The 22770-nt window shown below is 40.3% G+C and overlaps 2 protein-coding genes across 9 annotated transcripts in view; one reads left to right on the forward strand and one right to left on the reverse strand.

Annotated features, from left to right (window-relative positions):
- The window catches only part of NEMP2 (nuclear envelope integral membrane protein 2), a 174245-nt gene that overhangs the window by 11276 nt on the left and 140199 nt on the right, over positions 1-22770 (forward strand). For 6 of the 7 annotated variants that reach the window (XR_013557221.2, XR_013557222.2, XR_013557223.2 and 3 more), the window contains exons 3-8: positions 3574-3805; positions 3940-4012; positions 5111-5204; positions 6279-6393; positions 8221-8446; positions 12035-12211. Coding sequence is in view for 4 of the 7 variants with exons in the window: in XM_060622399.2 (XP_060478382.1) it covers positions 3574-3805; positions 3940-4012; positions 5111-5204; positions 6279-6393; positions 8221-8446; positions 12035-12211 (917 nt within the window). In the remaining 3 variants the exon portion in view is untranslated. Of the gene's footprint in view, positions 1-3573; positions 3806-3939; positions 4013-5110; positions 5205-6278; positions 6394-8220; positions 8447-12034; positions 12212-12907; positions 14065-22770 lie in introns of those variants that run through there. The other variant, XM_060622398.3, reaches the window with a different exon arrangement.
- Positions 19864-22770, reverse strand: part of MFSD6 (major facilitator superfamily domain containing 6) — a 78549-nt gene continuing 75642 nt past the window's right edge. The window contains exons 7-8 of one of the 2 annotated variants that reach the window (XM_078451083.1): positions 22112-22136; positions 21839-21956 (exon numbers count right to left, since the gene is read on the reverse strand). In XM_078451083.1, coding sequence (XP_078307209.1) covers positions 21946-21956; positions 22112-22136 — 36 coding nt within the window. In that variant the 3' untranslated portion in view covers positions 21839-21945. Of the gene's footprint in view, positions 21957-22111; positions 22137-22770 lie in introns of both variants that reach the window. The other variant, XM_060622393.3, reaches the window with a different exon arrangement.

The following is a 22770-nucleotide window of genomic DNA, read 5'->3' on the forward strand; positions in this document are numbered from 1 at the left end:
AAGTATCTCATGTGGGAGCACCTGGGTGGCTCAGTCGGTTAAGCGTCTGACTTCGGCTTAGGTCATGATCTCACAGTTTGTCAGTTTGAGCCCCGTGTCAGACTCTGTGCTGACAGCTCAGAGCCTGGATCCTGCTTCGGATTCTGTGTCTCCCTCTCTCTCTGCCCCTCCTCCACTCACGCTCTCTCTCTAAAAATTAAATAAAAACATTAAAAAAAAATTTTTTTTTAAGTATTTCATGTGTCCTTTTAATTTGTGCCTATCATTTGAGCATCTCTGGCAAACAGGATGCTCCAGGCTTATCTTGTAATTTCCTAAACCCATCTCTGGAATCAGTGTATTTTTTTTTTCAAGGAGCATTCAGAGTTAGGTGTGTTTATTAGTGCTGGGATACCATTGTCATATGCATACACACAGAGACACAGAGACATATACACCCCTACACCTGCACATGTATCTATTTCTGTCACTGTTTTTTTTTTTAATATGTGTTTTTGCAAGAGAGAGAGAGAGAATCCAAAGCAGGCTCCACACTATCAGCACGAAGCCCACTGTGGGGCTTGAACTCATGAACCATGAGATCATGACCTGAGCCAAAGTTGGATGCTCAACTAACTGAGCCAACCAGGGGCCCCCTGTCACTCTATCTGTTAATAAACATGCATTCTGGGGCACCTGGGTGGCTCAGTTTGTTGAGCTTCCAACTCTTGATTTCAGCCCAGGTCATGATCCCAGGGTTTTGGACCCAAGCCCTGTATCGGGTTCTGTGCTAAGCATGGAGCCTGCTTGGGATTCTCTCTCCCTCTCCCTGTGCCCCTCTCCCCCACTCACTCACACACACACACACATACACACACACACACACACACACACACACAAACACACACACACACACATTCTCTCTCTCTCTCTCTGAAATTAAAAACAAAAACAAAAAAACATGCTTTTTGATACCTCCCATACTACTGGGTTCATTCTAATCTCTCTCCTTGTCGTATTTGTAACTTTCTTCTCTGATAATGGGGAACCTGGTTTTCATTATCCTCAGTATATTAATTTATTTGCTTAATGCTAGGGTAGTAATTTGTTTATTTATTATTTCTTTGTCAACGTTTGTTTAGAGTGTGTTTTATCTCTAGTTTAAGAGTACATAGTCTAATACTATGCCCCAAAATTACTTAGGTTAATTCATTCCCACCCATCCTCCTTCAATATGGTTATATTATTCATTTGAAATATATTTGGTTTCATTCATTTCCATTTTCATTTGAAATATATTTGTTTTTATTTTTAAGGGTTTTCCCCATCCTAGTTGATTTTCTTATAATTATTTTTTAGTATGTGCAATATTAGTATGGTTTAAAATCACAGGTCTACACAGAAGTATCCTCAGAGAAGTGTCACTCCCCCTCATTTCTCTATCATTCCTATCCAACCCTTGTGGGTAGTCAATATTACTAGCTTCTGTCTTTCCTGTGTTTCTTTTTTCAAAACTAAGCAGTGATGCATGTTTATAGACAGTGCTAAGGAGTGGGTTTAGATGGAGGACCAATGGCTGAGCCTGGGTCAGTCTTATATGAAGAGGTCAGGGAGGAGGAAGAGGCCAACAGAGGAGAGAGAGAGAAGGAGCAACAGGTGAAGATGTCCAGGACGCTGTGGGAAGAAGTGTTACAAGCAGGGCCAAAATGCCATTGGTGGATCAAATATGATGACGGAGAATGCATTGGCCATTTGATTTAGCAACATGGAGGTCCCTGGTGACTTTGTCAGGGACAGCCTGTTGGAAACGACACATTGGAAGAGGGTTAAAGAGAGAATGGAGAGGAGAAGAACTGAAGACTGCAGGTATGGGCAACTTTTTAAAAGAATCTGAGTGCACTGGCAAGCAAGGGGATAGCTGGAGGGGAAAGTGGCTTTTTTGTTTTTAAATGGAAAAGCTTCAACATGTTTGTGTCCTGATAGGAATGGTCTAACAGAGAGGGACGAAGTGCTGGTAGGCTGTCCTTGAGTGGACAGAGGTGGATCTGATTCTGTGCCTTGAGAATCTTCTTTAAGTCTCCTCTGTGGCAGAAAGTTCCTCCCCACAGGCAGGAAGCAGAGCACGTGCCTGCAGGTGCTGCCGGGTGGGTGGAGGTGGGGATAGGAACCTGTTGATGTTCTCTTCTGGCTTCGTTCATTTTCAGTGGAGAGTGAGGAAGGGGAGGAGGTATTGGTGTTGAGGAAGGAAAAGCTGTGAAATCTTTGTTGAAGAGAGTGGAGAATAGATAGGAATGTGGTGTGATCGCCTATAGCTGCAGGTCCCACTTCAGGTTCCCATTCAGGGGCTTGAAGTCAAGCTACTGTGTGTTTATCCAGCACCATTGGGTGGTACAAATGCCAAGAGTAGAATGGGTGGAGAGTTGGATTTTGCAGGTGGATGTGACAAAGCAAGAGCAGTGCAAATGAGTCGGGTACCTGCAAGAGAATGATTTGTAATGATCGATCGTGGAATTTAGCTGGATTAAGAAGGGGCTAAGGACATCAAAGGGGTGAGGAGCAGGGGAAAAATGGCTTGATCCATGGTGGGGTCAAAGGCTTAGTGGGGTCGAGGTACTATACAGGGCATGCTAGAAAGGTAGGAGTTGGTGGTCAGCCAGTGGGATGCATGAAACAACCTGTAGAGGGGCTGTAGTTTGGTATGAACAAGGTCCTGGGTGTGGCCGTGGGAATAGTTAGCTGAGGTGGGGCAGAGAACAAGCATAAGAGGGTAGGAGCTCAAGATGCTGAGAATCAGAGCATTGGAAGGAGTTTGGCGTACATAATAAACACATTGAACCCTGAGAACTATGACAAGAAATAGTATTAGAGAGAGAGCATCAGTGAGCTAGGAACTAAAGTCCAGGAGAAATGAGTGTAGGTAATGGGTTATATCACCTGATGCCCTGTCTTCAGAGTTGGTGATCTCACTATCCTTTTCAGGCTTGCCTTACTCTTGGACAGAGAAGAGGAATAGAGAGGGAGAAAGGCAGCAGCAGAGTTGTTCTTTAATGAACACTGGATTGTCACTGTTTGCTGGGTACTGTAGCCAGTACTTTGTTGTGAGACTGGAATAGGACCTGTGGTTGGATTCTGGTCCTTCTTCAGGAGGCATGGGGAGAGAAGCCTGAATTACATATGCTCAGCTGATCCAGAAGGAAGTGCTTTTTCTCACAACACAGTAGAAAATGGTAGAGACATAATTCCTGCTCTCATGTTTATAACCAAATAGTTGGCCACCTATTACTTTTGTCATTCTTTTTCACATGTCCCTTGACCACAACAACTGGCTACAGGAGGGAGTTAAGTCACCTACAACTCAGGGGAAGAAATAACCACTTTCAAAAGTCTCTGTGCTCAGTGCGTTTGAACGAAACACAGATCTGTAGGTCCATCCCTGGGATCCCTGGGATCCCTGGGATCCCTGGGATCGTGTATATCTGAGTGTTCTTTATCCAGTTATCTTGGGCTCTCTTTACTCCTCTGCTTATGATTTGAAGGAGCTTATGAGAAGTTTTAACTTCTGTGTTTATGGATTTCTTTGTTCTTATTTTATAGGTGAAAATTACCAGTTCAGGCCTGCTCAATATTGCATATATCACAGGAAGACATAATTGTCAGTATCCAGAAACCATTCTATCTTTTATCAAATGTGTGATTCATAATTTTTGGACACCAAAGGAGTCTAATGAAGTTACCATAATCATCAATCCATATGGAGAGACCATGTGCTTCTCTGTGAAGCCTGTCAGGAAGATATTTATCTATACAATTAGTGTGAATCGAAACAGTAAGTCTGTTTTCATTATACTTGATTTTATGGATTTAGTTTTTCTGGAGTGACATTTCAATAAAGTGACTTTTCTTTTACCAACTACATTGACACAAAGTCTTTGTTGTGTGTGTGTGTCTTTTTTATTCCAGTTGTGGATTTCAAACTCTTCCTTGTGTTTGTAGCAGGTATTTTCCTCTTCTTTTATGCAAAGACCTTGAGTAGGTAAGTATCCCTTTTTATTGTGTTAATTTTGTAAATTAAAAAGAGTATAGGACAATTTTGACCCTATGCTAAGTATTTCCACACTAGTTTGCAGTTCTTGCTTTAGGTTTTACAAACAGTAGTTCTGAAGATAGTGCTTGAAAGGCCTTTTAAAACCAGAAACAGTACACATGATATGTAACATATATATTACAGCATGCTTTTACATGCATCATTTTGTGTTACGTATTAATGTACGTTTTTTATTTGATCCTCTTAATTATGTGAACTTTGCATTATTGTTCTCATTTTATCAATGAGAAAACCAACATTCATCATCACTGACTAGTTCTTGCTAGGGCCGAGATTTATATTCAGGTTTTCTGATGCCAGATGCTTGCTCTCTCTATTAGATTCAAGCTGCCTCCAAAATTTGTGGCTCTGATACAGAAGGTTGAGTTTAACAAATATTTGACTCTTGGATAAACATAGCATCCTGATATTTTGTTTATTACAACTTCTCTCATGAAAAAGGAGTCCTTTGCCAATAATATTTTACTTCTTAGCTTGCTATTCTTAATATTGTTCATCTTTCTTGTAATGCAATTAAGTATGTTTAATGTAATCCATGGCCTTTATAAAACCAATATTACTTACATAGCCTGAAGAGTAAAGCTTGGACTCAGAGGAGCTGGGCTATAAGCCTGAATCCTCCAATTGGCAGATACTGACTTACGGAAGGTCTTTAACTTCTTGGTGTCTTAGCTTCCTCCTCTGTAAAATTTTGACATGGATAACTATATTACAGGGCTGTTGTGAATGCATGCAGAGCTCTGAGACAAGTGCCTGCTACATGGTAGGCACTCAGTAATTATTCTTGGATCAGATTCTAAACATAGATAACTCAGACATTTTGTTTTGAGTTAGTGGCAAGCTATTGACTATAAATTTCAAGTATAGAAATTTCATTTTTTTAAGAGTATAGGATCTAATTAAAACTAACATCTGAGTTTTTCTTCTTAGTATTCTTTATAGTTGCTATCGTCAGGTTAAACACAGTTTTTAATACTGAAAGTGCTGCTTGGCATTTAAATGGCTTTTATTTGCTTGTTTTGACAGAAGTCCTATCTTCTTTTACTCTTCTGGGACTGTGCTAGGTGTTCTAATGACGTTAGTCTTTGTCCTGCTTCTGGTGAAAAGGTTTATTCCTAAGGTAGGCATACTGTGTATAAATGAATAAAAGAGGGAAACCATGATCTCATAGACATGAAAAATGGATCAAAGTTAATCACGTTGATTATGACAGTTCCAAATTCAAACTGTATTTCTACACTGTATTACAAAACTGGCTTTAAAATGTATCTTTTTCTAGAGATTCCATTTTTATTTGTTATTATGTATACCCTTAAGTAAATATAACTTTTGGTGATACTTTTTTGAGACCCCATTATTTAAAAACACTTTTTTTAATGTTTACTTATTTTTGAGAGACAGAGAGAGACACAGTGTGAGTGCGGGGAGGGGAGGGACAGAGAGAGAGGTAGACACAGACTCTGAAGCAGGCTTCAGGCTCTGAGCTGTCAGCACAGAGCCCGATGCAGGGCTCGAACTCAGAAGCTGTGAGATCATGACCTGAGCCAAAGTTGGACGCTTAACCAACTGAGCAACCCAGTTGCCCCAAGACCCTTTTATTTTCAGGTAGTAGATCTTTCTTAGGAGTGGTGGGGGCTGATTCTATGCTGAGTAGAAATTTCTCTTATCTTGACAGAGCTGAGGAATGTCGTGATGCTGAACCATCAAGGCCTTGAGTAACAGTATTGCTACAACTGGGGATTTCTTCATTATTATTAGTTCTGCGAAACACCTTTAATGAAAGAATTCCCTGCACTTAGTTGAGGATAAATATTAGTTAATGTTGATAATGTTGCAGATACTCTGATTAAAGCTTGCAACACCGGCATTATTTTGAGATAAATTTATTCTTTAAAACAGTGCCTCTCCACCTCCACCTTTAGTATACATGCAAGTTACCTGAGTATTATCCTGCTGAAATGCAGGTTGTGATTTGGGAATCTGCCATGGGGCCCAAGAGTCTGCATTCCAGCAAGCTCCCGGGTAATGCCAATGCTGCTGGTTCATGGGCCATAACTTTAACAAGACACCAGAGAGCACCTTGAATTGACCTCAGTGCAGTGTGATGTAGAAGTTTCTAATAATATAAAGGGTTTATTTGTTTCCTCCTATTTTTGTGAGAGTGAATGTGTCATTTATTCTCTTTTATACACAGTATAGCACCTTTTGGGCTCTAATGGTTGGTTGTTGGTTTGCTTCAGTTTATGTTGTATGCCATTTGATGGAAGATCTGAAGTGGCTATGGCATGAAAACAGAATATATATATTAGGTAGGTAATTAAAAAAAAATATATATATATATACATGTATTATTGACAAAGCTGAAAGTTTAACTAAGAGGCCTTCCTTTGGAAGTATGTTTCTCTCTAGCATCTAAATTTTCCTTTTGAACTAAGGAGAAGTGCTGTTAAAAACATTTTATTTTATTCCCACAGTTGATGATTTCAGTTCATTAGATCTCTCTTTTTCTTTAAGTTTGTTTATTTATTTATTTGGAGAGAGCATAAGTGGGGGAGGGACAGAGAGAGAGAGAGAGAGAGAGAGGAAGGGAGGGAGGGAGGGAGGGAGGGAGAGAGGGAGAGAGGAGAGGAGAGAGACAGACGGAATCCCAAGCAGGCTTCTCCCTGTCAGCATAGAGCCTGATGGGGGGGCTTGAACTCACAAACGGTGAGATCACAACCCGAGCCGAAATCAAGAGTCGGACACCCAACTGACTGAACCACCCAGGTAACCCTTTTAGATCTCATTTTAGTCTATTTCCCAATGACATCTTTCTTAGTTTTCTGTACTAATGATGAAAAGAGCAAAAAAGTATTTGTCCCTTTTGACTGCTTTTATGCTTTGAATCATGACTCTTTCTTTTTCTTAATGTATTCAGCATGAAAGGTGAAAAATCCTAAATATAAATTACTAATGAAAACTTGAATTTTCAGAAACAGAGAAGCTATTAAGAAACCACTTGTTCTTATTTCCTGAAAGCAAAAACAAATGAACAAGTTTTAAAAATTATTTATTTGTTTTAATTGGGGAATAATGGAGAATGGGAGGGTCAACCTTCTCCTAAGCCCTTAGTGCCAAACTTCTCACATAAGTCCACCCACCCAAAACAGAAGCAATCAATTTTTGTTTTAATTGAAGATTTTTATGTCTTTAGCTCATTTTTCTTTTTATGCTTAAGTATTTTTAAAGTAAATTACAGATATCAGGGTATGTTCTTCTAAATATTTCAGTAAACATCTCTAAAAAAAAAGAGCATTTTCTTCTATAGTTAAATAACTGTTAAATCTTAAAAAAATCAATAATTACATAAATTACTCAGGCCATGTTCAGATTCACCCAGTGTCCTTGATGGTTGGTCTGTATAAGGTGGGATATAGTCCAGTACCATATTTTGCATTTATTATGTCTTGTAGGTCTTTTTTAATCCATAACAATTGCTTTTTTCATCATAGTGCTCTGGTGAAGAGACTAGTTGTCCTGTAGAGTGTCCCAACTGTCTGGATTTTTCTGATTACTCCTTTGTGGTATAATTTAACTTGCTCCTCTCTCCCCTGTATTTCCTAAACTGGAAATTAGATCTTGAGGCTTTCTTAGACACAAGTGAACCATTTTTCATAGTATACATCAGAGGAGATGTGTATTTCACATCAGATCAGAGGGAGGATGCAGAATATCTCATCATCCTGCCATTATTAATGTAGAAACTGAGCACTGTATTAGGGGGGATATAGACTGATCCCTCCACTATATTTTCCTTTTTTGACTAGAAAGTAAAAATGAAAAAATAGGGTTTGTAGCCAACTGTGACATATGCTGAGGCTTATTCCTGACCAAAGGAACTATGGTAACATTTGCCCATCTAGGACTCTAAAAAATATACATATCATAATAATTTATTATTAGACAACCTTAATTATCACAAAAAGTCAGCACAGTATCTCACATTGAAGGAATAACTACCCCTCTATGTGTTTTTCAGCCTTACTTCTTTGGAAAAAGAAAACACAAATGAAGGTTTTCTGCTTAAGTCAAGGCTCTAACAGGATGTTTCACATAACTTTTCAGGTTCAGATTTTCAAGTTCTTCTGCTTTTACAGGCTATGTTTTGGTAGCTGGATTGCTCAGCTTTGCTGTTTGTTATAAGCATGGGCCCCTGGTTGATGAAAGGAGCGTGACTCTTTTGACGTGGACACTGCGGCTCCTCGCCCTGGTTCTGATCTATTGTGGAGTCACCGTGCCCCAGGGCTCCTATGCAGCTCTGATCCTCATCCTGGCCTCCAGGAGTCTACGCTACCCACTGAAGGCGTTCACTTATATGAGGTGGTGCGTATCTTTTTTCTCCTTGTAAATGTGACATTTTGAGTTCTGGTTTTCTTTATTGTTTGGGGAAGTTTCTTGGATGTGTCCTATTTAGTCTCACAATTAACTACATTTCATCTGGGGATTTGGGAGAGAAAGCGGATAGAGAATTTAAGCATCTAATCCCATCTCCATTTCTAGTCTTCATTAATCTTTCAGAGGTCTCCCCCCAAATACTAGGTAATTACAGCTCACCTAGAACTTACTGAGATCAGGGGCAAAATTACTTGGGTTCTGGGTTGCCTACAATTTCTACTTTTATTCTACATTTCCTTTCATTAGGACCCAAGATTGCTTTAAAGGTATTTGTTGTGCTTATGAAATAGAGCTAAATGAATGTATTGTTTATGCTTAGACTTTTTGGGTTTTTTTAGGTTTAAAGTTAAGGCTTAAGGGGCGCCTGGGTGGCTTAGTCGGTTAAGTGTCCAACTTCGGCTCAGGTCATGATCTCCGGTCCATGAGTTTGAGCCCCACGTCGGGCTCTGTGCTGACAGCTCAGAGCCTGGAGCCTGTTTCAGATTCTGTGTCTCCCTCTCTCTGTGACCCTCCCCCATTCATGTTCTGTCTATCTCTGTCTCAAAAATAAATAAAGGTTAAAAAAAAAATTTTTTTTAATAAAGTTAAGGCTTAAGCCCTTGAAAAATACAGAAAGAGAGATGAGGTAGCTTCTGTTGTCACAACTGTATTATGTCTCTCCTTAGTCACTGAGCCTGAACACCTGTTTTTGTGTCAGGTGCACAGATGAAGGAGATAGTCCCTACCCTTGAGGTGTACTTGCTGCGCCATCAGCATGCGTTTCTGTATCTTTGGAGTGTTAAAAATATGCCTGTTCAGGGACTATGGCACATAGAGAGAGTTCAGGAGAGTTCCTGAAAGAGATATTACTGGGCTGAATCTTAAGGAATTAAAACAGCCGGGTGAATAAATGTGGGAAGGACCTCCCTGACAGGGAGAAAGCCCAGTTTGGTAGCATCATGAGGCAGGCAAGGGAGGTGGCCGTCGGCCAGGTTGTGGAGGCATCACAGGCTGTGTTAAGGAAGCTAGTCGGATCCTGTGCACAGTGGAGGCAAGAAGCCATTCTGCAATGCAGTCAGCATTCTCTGCCTGCTGCCTAGACCAGACTTACAAATCCAAATGCTTGGGGCTGGTCCTGACTGGGTGATGCTGAGCAGGGGTGAGTCAGTGGGGCCATCATGAGGACTGTGAGAAATTCTACAATGCAACCTCATCAGTAAGGGGGCAGTTACTACTCAGCTTGAGCTGATTATTACCACATAGGAATATGGGCTCTGCCTTGCCAGATCTTTTGTTTTTTTTTTAGAAAAGCTGGAAATATGGATTTGAATGTGAATTCTTATTATTTTTAAATGTTGGCAACTAATCTAAAAATAAAAATACAGTTAACACAATCAAAGCAGAGACCGTGAACCTCATTGGGTGGCAGAATGTGGCCCATCTGCCTTCTGGCACAGAGGGTGGATGTAAGCGGGAGGCCCTGGGACAGTGACATCATAGCAGTCCAGGCAAGAGGTGATGAGGGCCCAGAGTCGGGCAGAGAGACAGTGAGGGAGTGAGGGTGTTAATAAATATTTATGAGGTAAACCTGGCTGAGAGGAAGGAGACTCTGGTAACTATAGTCTATGGATCTGCTACTACACATATAGCCAGTGACAGGACAGGGCCCTTGTGCAGAGAATGTTGGCAAGACTGCAAGGTAGCGAGGCTGGGACAGAGGGGCTGCTGCTAGCTGCTCTCTGCACTGCCTCAGAGGCCAAAGGTGCCTGGGACTATCAGAGGTCCCTCTGCTGGGAGGAGGCTAGCCATCCACATTCCCCAGGCCTGGGTCCTTTGCCAGGCTTGTGGCTTGAGGAACGCGGGTTAGCATTTGGGCCCCTTTTGTTTTAAACCTCCAGCTGCCTCACCAAGTGTAAGGTGTGTTCTGTTACCTGTGTGATGGTCCTTTTATGCATTTGCTGTGCATTCTGTTAACACAAACCTAATAAAATGTTTTGTAACTTCTTTAGCTTTTCATTTTGCTAATGAATAATTATGTGAACAAGTACAAGACAAAACAACAACAAAACAGGAACATAAATAACAAACCAGAGAAATAATACCTTGATTTGTACAGTATTTTAGTTTTACAAAGAGCTGTTTGAATATATCCTAATATATGGTAGCTACTCTCTTGATTATCCTTATTGAACACTTACTATAGGCCACTCGCTTTACACAAAATATCTCATCTAACCTGTATAGTGACCTAATGAGGTTTAGATGTTATATTTAAAAAAAATTTTTTTTAAGTTTATTTATTTATGACAGAGATGGCAAAAGTGCACAAGGGGCAAAGAGCAAGGGAGACACAGAATCTGAAGCAGGCTCTGGGCTAAGCTGTTAGCACAGAGCCCAACACGGGGCTCGAACTCACAAACCACGAGATCATGACCGGAGCCAAAGTTGGACACTTAACCCACTGAGCCACCCAGGTGTCCTGTGAGGTAGATGTTGTTGCTTTCACTTTGTTCATATGAGCCAAGTGAGGGTCAGAGCTGTTAATAGTTGCCTCAGTTGATACAGTGGGTGAAACTCAAAGCCAGGACTGTGTCCAGTCTTCTGCTCAGAGACCAGAGGTTTTCCTCTAGGGAGACCAGGCTAGGTGTTCAGACAAGGAAAAGGAAACAATATTGGTGGTTCCTCAATCCGACTCATCATCCACCACACAATCTTTAAAAGACTTTTCAGGTCCCAACACTCCAGAAAATATATGTTTAACCACCTCCTGGTAATTCTTGTACTTATCCAGATTTGGGAATCTCTGGTTAAATTTTAAACCACCCAAGAACATTTTTAAAAATTCATTGATAAATGTAACATATGTGTTAAAACCTTATCATCATTACCATCTTTATGAGATTCTCCCCTTTAGGACTTTCCTGATTCAAAAAGAAAATTCCAATAATGAGCCCCTTAGCATGTAAGCAAAGGAGGAATTATAAATTATTGTACACAAACGACCTTTGTATGGTATTTACTCCCTGTCTCTAGGATTAGTCAGAATCACCACCACTAGGTGGAGGTGATATCCCACAAATCTTCCTTTTTTTTTTTTTTTTTTTTTCCTTTAGGTCTAGCAAGTAAGTGGCCATGAATTCTACCAGGTCTCTGTAAAACGGTATCTCAAAAGATTTGCTTCTGTTAGTGCCCAAGATAATGAGCAGGCTAAGCATAAGGAAACCAGACTTTTAATGGTCTGATTGTGCGATTAAAAATTACTGAGAATACAATTAACATGTTTATCAGAAATTGAGTCGCAAATTCCTAAGAACATTATTTAGGATGGTCCAGGAAGAGAAGAAATGTACTATTAGCCCAAACTGCATGTTCTGTATTCCATAGTCACAGTAAGAACCATAAAAAAGTATAGTGTGGTGTCAAGGAAGTTAAGTATTACTGTTACTTTCTAAGAAATGTAGTTTTATAAATCTTAAGGGTTGAATTGAGCAGTCAAATATGACCAGGAATCTAGCAACCAAATGCCACATGTTTTAGGAAAATGAAGAAATGGTGGACATCCAAGAAGCCAGTGTTTAAGTATCTTACTGAAGATGAATACCGGGAACAGGCTGATGCTGAGACAAGCAGTGCCCTGGAGGAGCTGCGTGGAGCCTGCCGCAGGCCCGACTTCCCCACGTGGCTGGTAGTCTCCAGACTCCAGGCTCCTAACAAGTAAGCCCTGCTCAGCTGCCGGGACCACACTGGGGTTGGGATGATTGTGAAAACACTGTGACGGTTTGCTACAGGTACTTCACATTAGGAACAGACTGCTGCCCAGGAGAACCCATGATGCGGAAACTGTCAGTGGCCCTGCTCTTTCTTCAGTGCTCTGACTTGCACAGAGCTGCTAATGTCAGGACAAATAGTGACCTGATGTTTGATAGGGAAGGTCATAAACATAACTTCCACATGAGAAGCGACCGGTGTTGAAAGTAATTGTCAAAGCTTACCAGGAAAGACATCTTTGTCCCAAAATCTTTTTCCTTACTGCTTCCCTTCCTTCATAGTTTTATCTAAATAACAGTGCCCTCAAATTAAACATTGAAGGGGGAAAGTATTGATGTACTAAAATAATGAATGAATAATGACTCTAATAAGAGAAAAGGAATTAGAAAACAGGACTCGTTAGGAAAGGCAGCAGTCAGTGCTCGTAAGTCGGCCTCCTTCTCTGCTCTTTCTCTGAATATCTACAGAGGGATCACCTAAGCCATTCCCATTTTTACACCCAATGTATAAATGCCATTCTCTATTGATGTAAAGTCAAATTTAATTAAAAAGAGGATAAATAGCAAGAGAACATGTTATCTTCCACATAAACCTTTCTGTGATAACATTAACTTTATTTAAAACAAAAAAACTACTTATTAGATTTGCAGACTTTGTTCTTGGAGGAAGCCACTTGTCGCCTGAAGAAATTAGTCTGCATGAAGAGCAATATGGTTTTGGGGGTGCCTTCTTGGAAGAACAGCTTTTTAACCTGAGGACTGCCTGATGACCACTGACTTCATTTGGACAAGAAATGGGTTAAGGGCAAGGATCCTATTAACATTGGGCAGAACGGTTCTAGGGAACAGTGGCAAAAGCATTTGCTACGGAGAAGAGTCATACTGGAAAGGAAAACTGAACACTATTGAAGATAACTTCTCGTTCTTGGTGAGTTCTGCTACTTATTGTAGTCATCAAGATTTTGTGAGAGTCATTGCCACTTCCCTTGAATGAAGACTTTCATTAGGAGCAAGAGAATCATGTTGATCTTCAAAGAGCAAGTTAACATGAACATCTGCCTTGTCAACACCAGGCATTAAATCTTAACCTCAGAACCTGTGTCTGAAGACTGCATATAAGTGTTGGAAGAGACCTGAGATATGCTGGACCAGTGTTTTCCAAAGTATAATCCACAGGGTGCTAATTAGTGCTAGTCAGTAAAGGGTTTGTGAGGTCAACTAAGATAGAAACAAAGTTAAACAAATGTACCGCAGGACTTCTCAGAGCCTTTAATACTGACGATGGACATTGTCAATCTCCTGGATAGAAACTGTGTGCTGCCATTTCTGACTCAATTTGACCACAGAACCCTTTTCCGTGAGATTGATATTCCTTGGAGCAGTTTGGAAAATGCTAATGATGGCAGAATTGAGATTTGGGGAGGTTCAATAACTTGTCCAAAACTACAAAGCTATTTAGAGGCAGCACTGGGACTAGACATCAGCCCTAATGTTACCTACAACTCAGGGTTAAGAAGAGACCTTCAGAGGTGAGCCTAGGGGCCATCTCCCCACAGCCTTGGATCTCACAGTATTGGTGACTTTTTTATTTTTTAATAATGGACAACTATCTATTTGGTAACTATGATAGAGAAACATTTCCTAAGATTATATTTTAAAGTTTGATAAGATTTTTATAGACATATAAATTTTAGAAAGAATTATTTTCTATAATTTTTTGTATATTGCAATTGAAGACACTTAACCTCTTGTGACATTTTGAGTTGACTGGTCCATTTTTAAAATTTATATATATTTATATATATATAATATATATATATATATAAAATTTATATATATTTGTAACAGTTTCCTACACAACAGACTTGTGATCTTTCTTCAGAGAACAAATATTTTTTTCTTGATTCTCCGGAGTGAAATGACCCTGAGCTTTGACCCTGGGGAAAGAAGGCCAAAACTAAGAGCTGAGAAAAGATCTGAACATGGCAAAACAATCTAAGGGTTAAGATGTGCTAAATTGATTCACTTAAAGAAGGTTTTGCTGTGTTGAGTTCTTAAAGAGGCATACAGAATGAGGAATCTCTTTTTACTAGGAGGGATGTGGATACGGAGGAAGGACATTACAGAAAATTTAGGAGCTGCTTTCCTGAGCCAAGATCAGTAGAGTGTTTCTAATTGTTAAAACGAGAGCATGGCTACCCATTTGGAACTTTCTAGGTTGATTTTCAAATAATATTTTCTCTTTGAAGCAGTGTGTCAGTATTTTACAAGTTCCTCTTTTTACAAGACACCTTTCAGTATTAAGAGCTCTGCAGTCTTTGTGAAATGCACTAAATTCAATCTGTGCTTTCACATAGATTGATTTCAAATATCAAAGAATCTTCCATTCAAATTTATGATGATTATGATGATGACTGTTTTGTAAGTGTAAACAGGTCTGACACTTTTGTTATAGTTTTATCTGAATTTTTTATAATTAAATTTATTGCCGGTATATTATGAATGTGTCAGATGCATCAGTGCTGTGCTCACCATGTTCACCTCCCAGGAGGCAGTTTTTGGCAGAATGTGTGTCTGAATGATGTGTGCACAGTCAGCTGCAGTCTGGGCCTTACCTATGCCATGTTGAAGAGGGGCTGGCTGCAGAAGGAGGCCCTAGTGGGTCAAGCTGGGTGGGACCATCACAATAAAAACAGCTAAAGAGAGGAAGAGTACAAGAGTCTTCTGGGATGCTGTTTTTCAGGTTTATTTTAGAGGAAATCATGGATTTGTCAGTTTCTGTTATTGTGAGTACTGTGAAAAGCAAAACAGTTACAAGCATTAGTTGTGATACATTTGGTGTATTTCTGTTGTGTTCATTTGATTTGGGGTTTATTATAGTGCTGATCACAGTTCTAATCCCTGTGAAGCAATACACCGATGACTCCCATAGGAGAGCTTTTTTCTCTTCTTTCCTTTCTCCCTTCCCTCCTCTCTCTTCTCTGTCTTCCCCCTCCCACCTCCCTCTCCCTCCTTTATTTAAAGTCCTTTAAACTGTTTAAATGACCATTCAGTAAAATGGCTCTGCCCTTCACGGTTAAAAGTTGGCTTCGTGCTTCATATCGCCATAGGTGTGCAATTATGGAACAGAACAGACGCTTTGTGTTAGTGCTTATGCAAGGTGCCTCATAAAAGCTTACTGTTGTTAGCAAGTTGGGGCTATTTGACACCAAAATGTGTGGGTGAGATTTAGCGTAGGGGGCCATGCTTAAACAATTATATCATTCAAATGTTATTTTTAAAATGTTTTAAAACACATTTTACATATCACAAAAATTGCTTTGTGAATTGGTTGTACACTTTGCCAATAATACTAAGGGCTGAATCAGAGGGGAATGTCCATCTGATGTTTAGGACGGTATTTCAATTTATGATCTTTTTTTTAAAAATCTAGAAATTTAAGAGATTTCAGTTTTTAAGAGGCTTGGAATAGATGATGGATTATATCAATATATCGAAACAAGTTCATAAATTAAGACCCCTGCAGTTGTGTTAAGAAAAGAAAAATGATTATTGTGTATGAGGTTATTTCCTAGAGAAGTACAGTTTTTTAAATCAGCCTTTTTTGTCCAGCTGTTGCATAAATAACATAATGGGTGTAGAATTTCGAAGATGCCTGCATTAAGATAGAGAGGTGTTTGTAGGTGACCCCACTGCTGCCTTCTGAGACCCCCACCAGGAGGTATGACACTGATGAGTTTACCACATGAGTTAGCCAATTCATATAGTGTATTTAGTGACTCACAGCCAAAAATAAAATTAGCATAAGGATAAAAACACTTGAATTCATAAGACCAGCAGATTCTCTCCCAGAAGGCAGATCTATGAGGGGTCAAATAGTAGGAATAAGGTTGCTTGAGCAGAAAGAGAACAAAGGGAGTTTGTTACATAATTCAAGTGTTTGATGTCACCAGGCCAAAAAGTCTAATTTAATCCCTCAGTGGGACTATCCTAACGTGATGAGGTACTAAATCTTTTGGCACAGGCCTCCTTTATGCAGACCCTGCCAGCTTTTCCTCTCTGTGGCTGTTGTCACTGACCAGCATCTCCACCCCCTTCTACTGGGCATGTTCTTCATTCAGATACGTTCTTAAAATCTTCAGTCTTTCTCTGGCTTAGGAATCTAGTTACCATTTTAAGGTAACTGCATATTTTTGCTATGGTCTCTGAATGTGATGCCTTCACAGGTCACAGGAGATTTGGGCTGAGTGTATATTTAGTAGGATACATCTTGGAAGACACATTCAATGGGATAGCTGCTCTTTATTGTTTCAATTTTTTTTTAATATTTTTAATGTTTATTTATTTTTGAGAGCAAGAGAGACAGAGCGCAAGCAGGGGAGGGGCAGAAAAAGAGAGGGAGACACAGAATCTGAAACAGGCTCCAGACTCTGAGCTGTCAGCACAGAGCCCGATGCGGGGCTCAAACTCCGGAACAGCGAGATCAGGACCTGAGCCAAAGTCACTCAACCTACTGAGCCACAGAGACACCCCTTGTTTAAATTTTTTTTATTTTGAGAGAGAGTGCGAGCACACACACATGTGAGCACAAGCGGGGGAGGGACAGAGGGAGAGAATCTTAAGCCGGCTTCATACCCAGCAAGGAGCCCCACAGGGGCCCCCCACACAACTGTGAGATCATGACCTGAGCCGAAATCAAGAGCCGGGTGCTTAACCAACTGAGCCACCCACTATTTTAACCACTATTATTTAAATAATTTGGGAGAATCTATTTTTTACATTTGGTCCATTTTCCAGAAAGGAATAATCAAAAGGAGAAAGGGGAGGAGAACCAGCATTTATTGGTGATCTGTCAAGTACTATACTGGGCACTTTCTATGCCTCTTCATTTTGACTTACAATCACTGTAATATACTTTAGCATTATTTCCATTTTTCAACTGAGGACAGACTCAGAGAAGGTTGCTAAAGGACATAGGTAGCTAAAGTGGTATAATCAGAATGTAAGGCTCAGTGTGTCAGGGCCCGTGCCCTTGCTATTTCCTTTCCTGCCATCTTTAAAAAAACAAAGTCAAGTTAAGTGGCTGATCAGTTGAAGAGATGACTACATCTCCTGAATTTATGTGTGTGTGCCAACTCTGGGGCAATGGACCAATTCCCCCGCCTCCAAACTACTGCAAATCTGTACTTTTGTACACTAAAAGTAAATTAGAATTGAGTAGCACTGGTCTACACGTTATTTTTTTGAGACCCTTCCCCCCTGCCCCCATTGAGATTTTCAGGGAACAAAAAGTTCCTGACCTTTTTAAAATACAAGTTTACAGGTGAAGAGAATAATATCAGCTGACAATTTGGAAAGAGGGTATGTAACTTGTTAAATGATTATAAAACTCTTGCTTACATCTTTTTGACACCTTTTAGACAAAAAAGAAATATTGAAACTGTGGAACAGATATCCTATAACCTCTCCTGTCTATGGCTTTTGCACACGATAGATTTGGCCCTTGTTACTTGTCATTCTTTCCCAGCTCCTCAACTTATATTTTGCTTAATTTTGTCCCTTAATGAACTCATATCTGCAACCAACTTAATGATTATAATTCACGTTGGAACCAAATGCTTGACTATACAACTTACTAGGTGTCGGCAAACATCGTAACATAGCACTGTAGTCTGGGGGAATGCGATCTTATTATAGATGTCAGTGTTAACAAACTATGAAGAGAACGGGGTGCTGGTTGGGGAGATGAGACTGCACTCCTCTTGCCATGGGCTCTTGGCCACGCAACGATGGCAGTATCTATAGTGCACACTGTGTCAGGTACCTCTGTGTTTCAACATCAAAACAACCTGAAGGCAGATACTACAATCACCGTCATTTTACAGTGCCTCTGAGGCACAGAGAGGTTGTGAATATATGTAAATTTCCTCTGGCAGAGCTGAGACTCAAGTCCAGACAGTGGCACTCCAGAACCCGCAATTTACCCCCAGCGCTGTCAGGTTCCTGGGTTGCCATCTAAAATCTTCCTGGAGCCACAGTGGTGCAGATGGTCTTGCATTAGCCACTTGAAGCAGATGAGAGCTGAGTGAGAGCCACCTGGACTGGGCTCATTTCTCCCCCAGTCCAGACGTCAACATATTTCCAGTTACTCTCTTAAGCCACGGTTTGTCTGGCATAAGGTAAATTACTTTCTGACTTGAGAAACCAGTCTCCCTTTCTCTCACCCCTTTATTTGGTCCCACTGTCTCCCCATCTGCTTGATGGTTTGGAATTCTTGAGTCAGGTAATCTTAGAGCTTTGCGGAAATGGCACAGGAGCGTTTTGGGGCTTCCGAAGTAGCTTTGTCTTATCCCCACGCACCAAAGGACAGAACTTCTAAAGGGAAAATCACTTTTCACTTCCCTGTAGTCAGCTCTGACACAGCATGCCTCATCTTCACAGAATAACATAATTTTAGGGTCCAGCCTCTCATACTGAAGATGAGAGAACGGAGGCCCAGAGATCACCCCAAAGTGATCTCTTCCTCTACAACTACAGTGTCCAGGTATGGTAGCCATGAGCCTCATGTGACTGTTTAAATAAAATGAGAAATCTAATTCCTCAGATGCACTAGCCACATTGCAAGTGCTTAATAGCCACCTGTGGCTAATGGCTACCATACCAGACGGTGCTGCTTTACCAAAGCCGTTGCTCCTGGGTACTGGCTTGTCTTTCCTGACTCCTGTGACATGGGCCTTCAGGGTCCCGGCCAGCCTCCCAAATTTTGTCTACAGGGTTGCCAGACTATCCAAGTCACCTCCAGAGTATAAGGGGTATGACACTCACAACTAACAAAACACCAGGGGTTTGAAGTTACTGGATTTCTATGTATCTTGGAATATCTAGAAATCCTAATGGAAATAGAACCACATACACGAATCAGGCACAGGTGCAGGCCAGGGCTGCTCTGTAGCTTGTTGTACCACAGCAGAAGCATGGAGTGGCCTCCTGTACCACAGGAGAAGCATGGAGTGTTGAGGCAATCACTTCCTGTGGCCCATGGTGAGAGTAGTAAGCCAGTAAAGTAGTGTTGTTCTTCCTATGAATAACTTAGGCTATTCCTGAGGTTTACCGGCTAGTGGATCTATGTGTGTTATAATCATCTAATATTCTACTTAAGGCTTTGAATAAATAGTTTGATAATTAGCAACTAGCCTTTTTGGATCCACACAAGCTCAGGACTCCGATAATTTACTCTTTCTACACTCATAAGAGAAAGAGTATGAAATAAGACTTAAGACAGTGATTATATCAGCCCAGGTTTTGTGACAACTCTGGGGATTCCCAAGGAATCTCAACTGGGGTTATAAAAGTATCAGAATTTAATTTGAATACACTTTAATATTTTTTAAAATGCCACATGGCACTTTGAGGACAGCAAGAAAAAGTTACAGAGTGCAGAACCCCATGAAGGTATCTTCCCTAAAAAGGCTAGAAATTACTGCATCAATGCATCAGCGTTCATAGTAAATGTTCCATAACAAAGGCCTGTTGAATTTGGTCTCAATTATTCCAGAGTAAAGGGCTTTTATTTGTTTGGTCACATCTTTATCATTTAAGAAATACTTAAAAATGATATTTATTTTTATTTCAACATGTCAACTGTGCATTTCCAAAACAGCAGGCTTTTCAAAGGAATAAATCAGAACTGTAAACACAAGACACAGTATAAGTTTTTGACTTCCTAAAGTCAGTGTCACAAATCCACATACTGTACATTCATAGGTGAGGTTCAGCCTGTCAGCCACTTCTTTATTTCTATAGTTACATAAGCATAATAAATACATCTGATTTTAAAGGTCACTTAAAATGAGTCATGATAATTTACAGTACAGTACGTTTCAGTTCAAGTGCAAAAATAACTATTTGCTTAATTCTATTTCTTTCCATTATTTTATTTTTAAGCTGTATTTTGTGGCAAAGCTAAACATCCAAGTATAGACTTTCTTCTCCCAGATGCAGTATTGGGCAGAAGTATGGTGTCGTGGAGAGGCCCTCACTTTACAACTGATCTTGTCTAATCAGGGTCAGGAGGTAAGGTGAGTTTCTCATTTTTAACTCTATTCTTTTCTTTCCTCTCTCCTGTGCTCACTCACAGTTATTACACATACCATTGACCTTCATTCAGCTAAAGCAGTGCTTTTTCCACAGCCCTCCCCCAAGGCTTCTTAGTATCCTTAGCTTTTCATTTTTAGCAGCAAGCTTTATGCGTGAGTCACCTAGCCACTGTTCTGACTGTAGGTATAATATTTACAGTAGCACACCCCTGTCTCATCTGTCCAGTGTCTGACTGTATCTTCATGAAAAGGAATACACTGAGATTATTTCTTTAGTCATTGGAAAATATAGTTACTTCTTAATCCTTTCCATTCCTGGCTTCCTGTTCACCACCTTTTCCCTTCACCAAAAACAAAACAAAAACTTACCCATTGTGTAATTTTTAAAAATTATAATCCCTCTCCCAGGCACTTAAATCTTATACTGTTATTTGTAAATAGTACTGCTTAATTAAAGAAACCCTTAGGAATTCAGTATTTTTTTAAAAATTCCATCAGCTATTTAGAGCCCAAATCACTATAAAATTGTGAAATAGTGATAGAGGCTATTTACAGTATCAATATATTTGGTAAACCCTTGTCTGTCAAGCCATAGGATACTGAGTTGGTTGGTTTATTTGAAATATTCTGTCCTCTTGTCTTAAAGCCCATTTAAAAACAAAAGGCATTTAAAGCTCAGCTTAGTTTGTGGTAGTCAGTACGGCTTTTGCTGCTCAAAGAATGGACTATTTTCATTATATACGATATACATATAAAAATATATTTGCTAGAGATATGCCAAGTTTCTGATGAAACTTTTTCCTGTTTCTCTGTTTTGTTTTTTAAACAAAAGCATATAAGCTAGTAACTTTTATCTGGCTACTTCTTAAATATGTCTTGTAATTTTTTAAATAGCTCTCTTCAAGAGAAACAAAATTATAGATATATTTTATTTCTTCCCAGTTTGCATTAAGAACCAAATAATTAGAATAAATAATCAAAAGAGGGAAACTGTATCAGCATTCACCTTGAAACACTTTCTTTCCCTCCACTTACTTAGTGTAACTGCTGCTTTCAACCCTAACTGCCCTGGCAAAGAAGTCCTACAGTTCTTAACCTAACCAACCAAAGAACTGAAGTCCTTACCGAACTCTTATTTCCCTTCTGTGATTCCAGTGGGATTATAGAAATTTACCTGTTTCTGCCAATATGTACTGTAGCTTCTGTGTGTGTGTGTGTGTGTGTGTGTGTGTGTGTGTGTGTGTGTGTGTTTCCATGTTGATGAATTCAGGTATTTAGAAGAGTATATAGTGCTATGCTTCTCAAGGTGAGGCATGTCTTGGGTTCAGGGAGCCTCTCCCTCTGTCCTGGCAGAGGGGCCCAGTTCCATGCAGGGTGGGAGATGAGTGGGAGCCCTCAGTGTCCCCCAGCGGCAGGCTGAGCCTGCTGGTCCTCCTTCTCCACACGCTGGTCCACACTGGGGTGAGTGGGGCTGCTCTGTGTCCGAGATGCTGCTGCTTGAGGGGATGGCTGGTTTCTGGATGGGTCAGAATGAGTCTCACATGGGACAGGCCGGACTCCACCAGCTAGAGAATTTTCCCGATTCTCACTGGTCCCCTGGAAGGAAAAAAGAAAAGATGTTTTGTAGTCGGTGCTAACAAATAAATCCAACACTTTTTATATGCTTTCAAGTAAGATATAGGGAACATGAGGAGATCATCCTGAAGTAACTTCAAGGAACAAGTAAGAGGAATAAAGATAGAATGTCTTACCTTTCATCTCTTTTCCTATGTGCAACTGCCAAAGCCGCATGAAAAACACAAACACTGTAAGTAGACGTATCTTGTGGATAACGGAACATCACTACCAAAATGCCTGTTACTACTAGGAAAATAATTTACATCGACAAATGTTTACTGAGCCTCCATCACTGTGATAAGTCACTGAGCAAGCAGCATAGAATTGAAACTCAGGTCATTTGCTGAGACTGCAGAATTCAAGAGCTGGAGGCACTTGTCTGACAGAAAGTAAGTAAGGCTTCTCAGCCTCAGACACAAAGCCACGAAAGAATGTCCTGAAATTAAGAGTCCTGATGTATATTTGGGGATTTAAAGTGCACGCTAAAAGTCAAACAACACAGAACATCTGCGTGAAAAAAGAGAATGGCAACAACCACTTAGGTCATACACTATAAGAAACTAGGAGTACACGCATACCCCAGCGCATCACCCACAGCACGTCTGTAAGATGCCATGTTGCCACATTCCGTGATACATTCTGACTTATACAAATCAGGAAACATGTTTTTCTAAAAACAGATTTTCCGGGGCACCTGGGTGGCTCAGTCGGTTAAGCGTCTCTTGATTTCGGCTCAGGTTGTGATCTCATGGTTCCTGGGATTGAGCCCCGCATTGGGCTCTGCACTGATAGT

This window comes from Panthera onca, chromosome C1 (assembly GCF_046562875.1).
Source record: "Panthera onca isolate mPanOnc1 chromosome C1, mPanOnc1 haplotype 2, whole genome shotgun sequence".
Classification (NCBI taxonomy): domain Eukaryota; kingdom Metazoa; phylum Chordata; class Mammalia; order Carnivora; family Felidae; genus Panthera; species Panthera onca.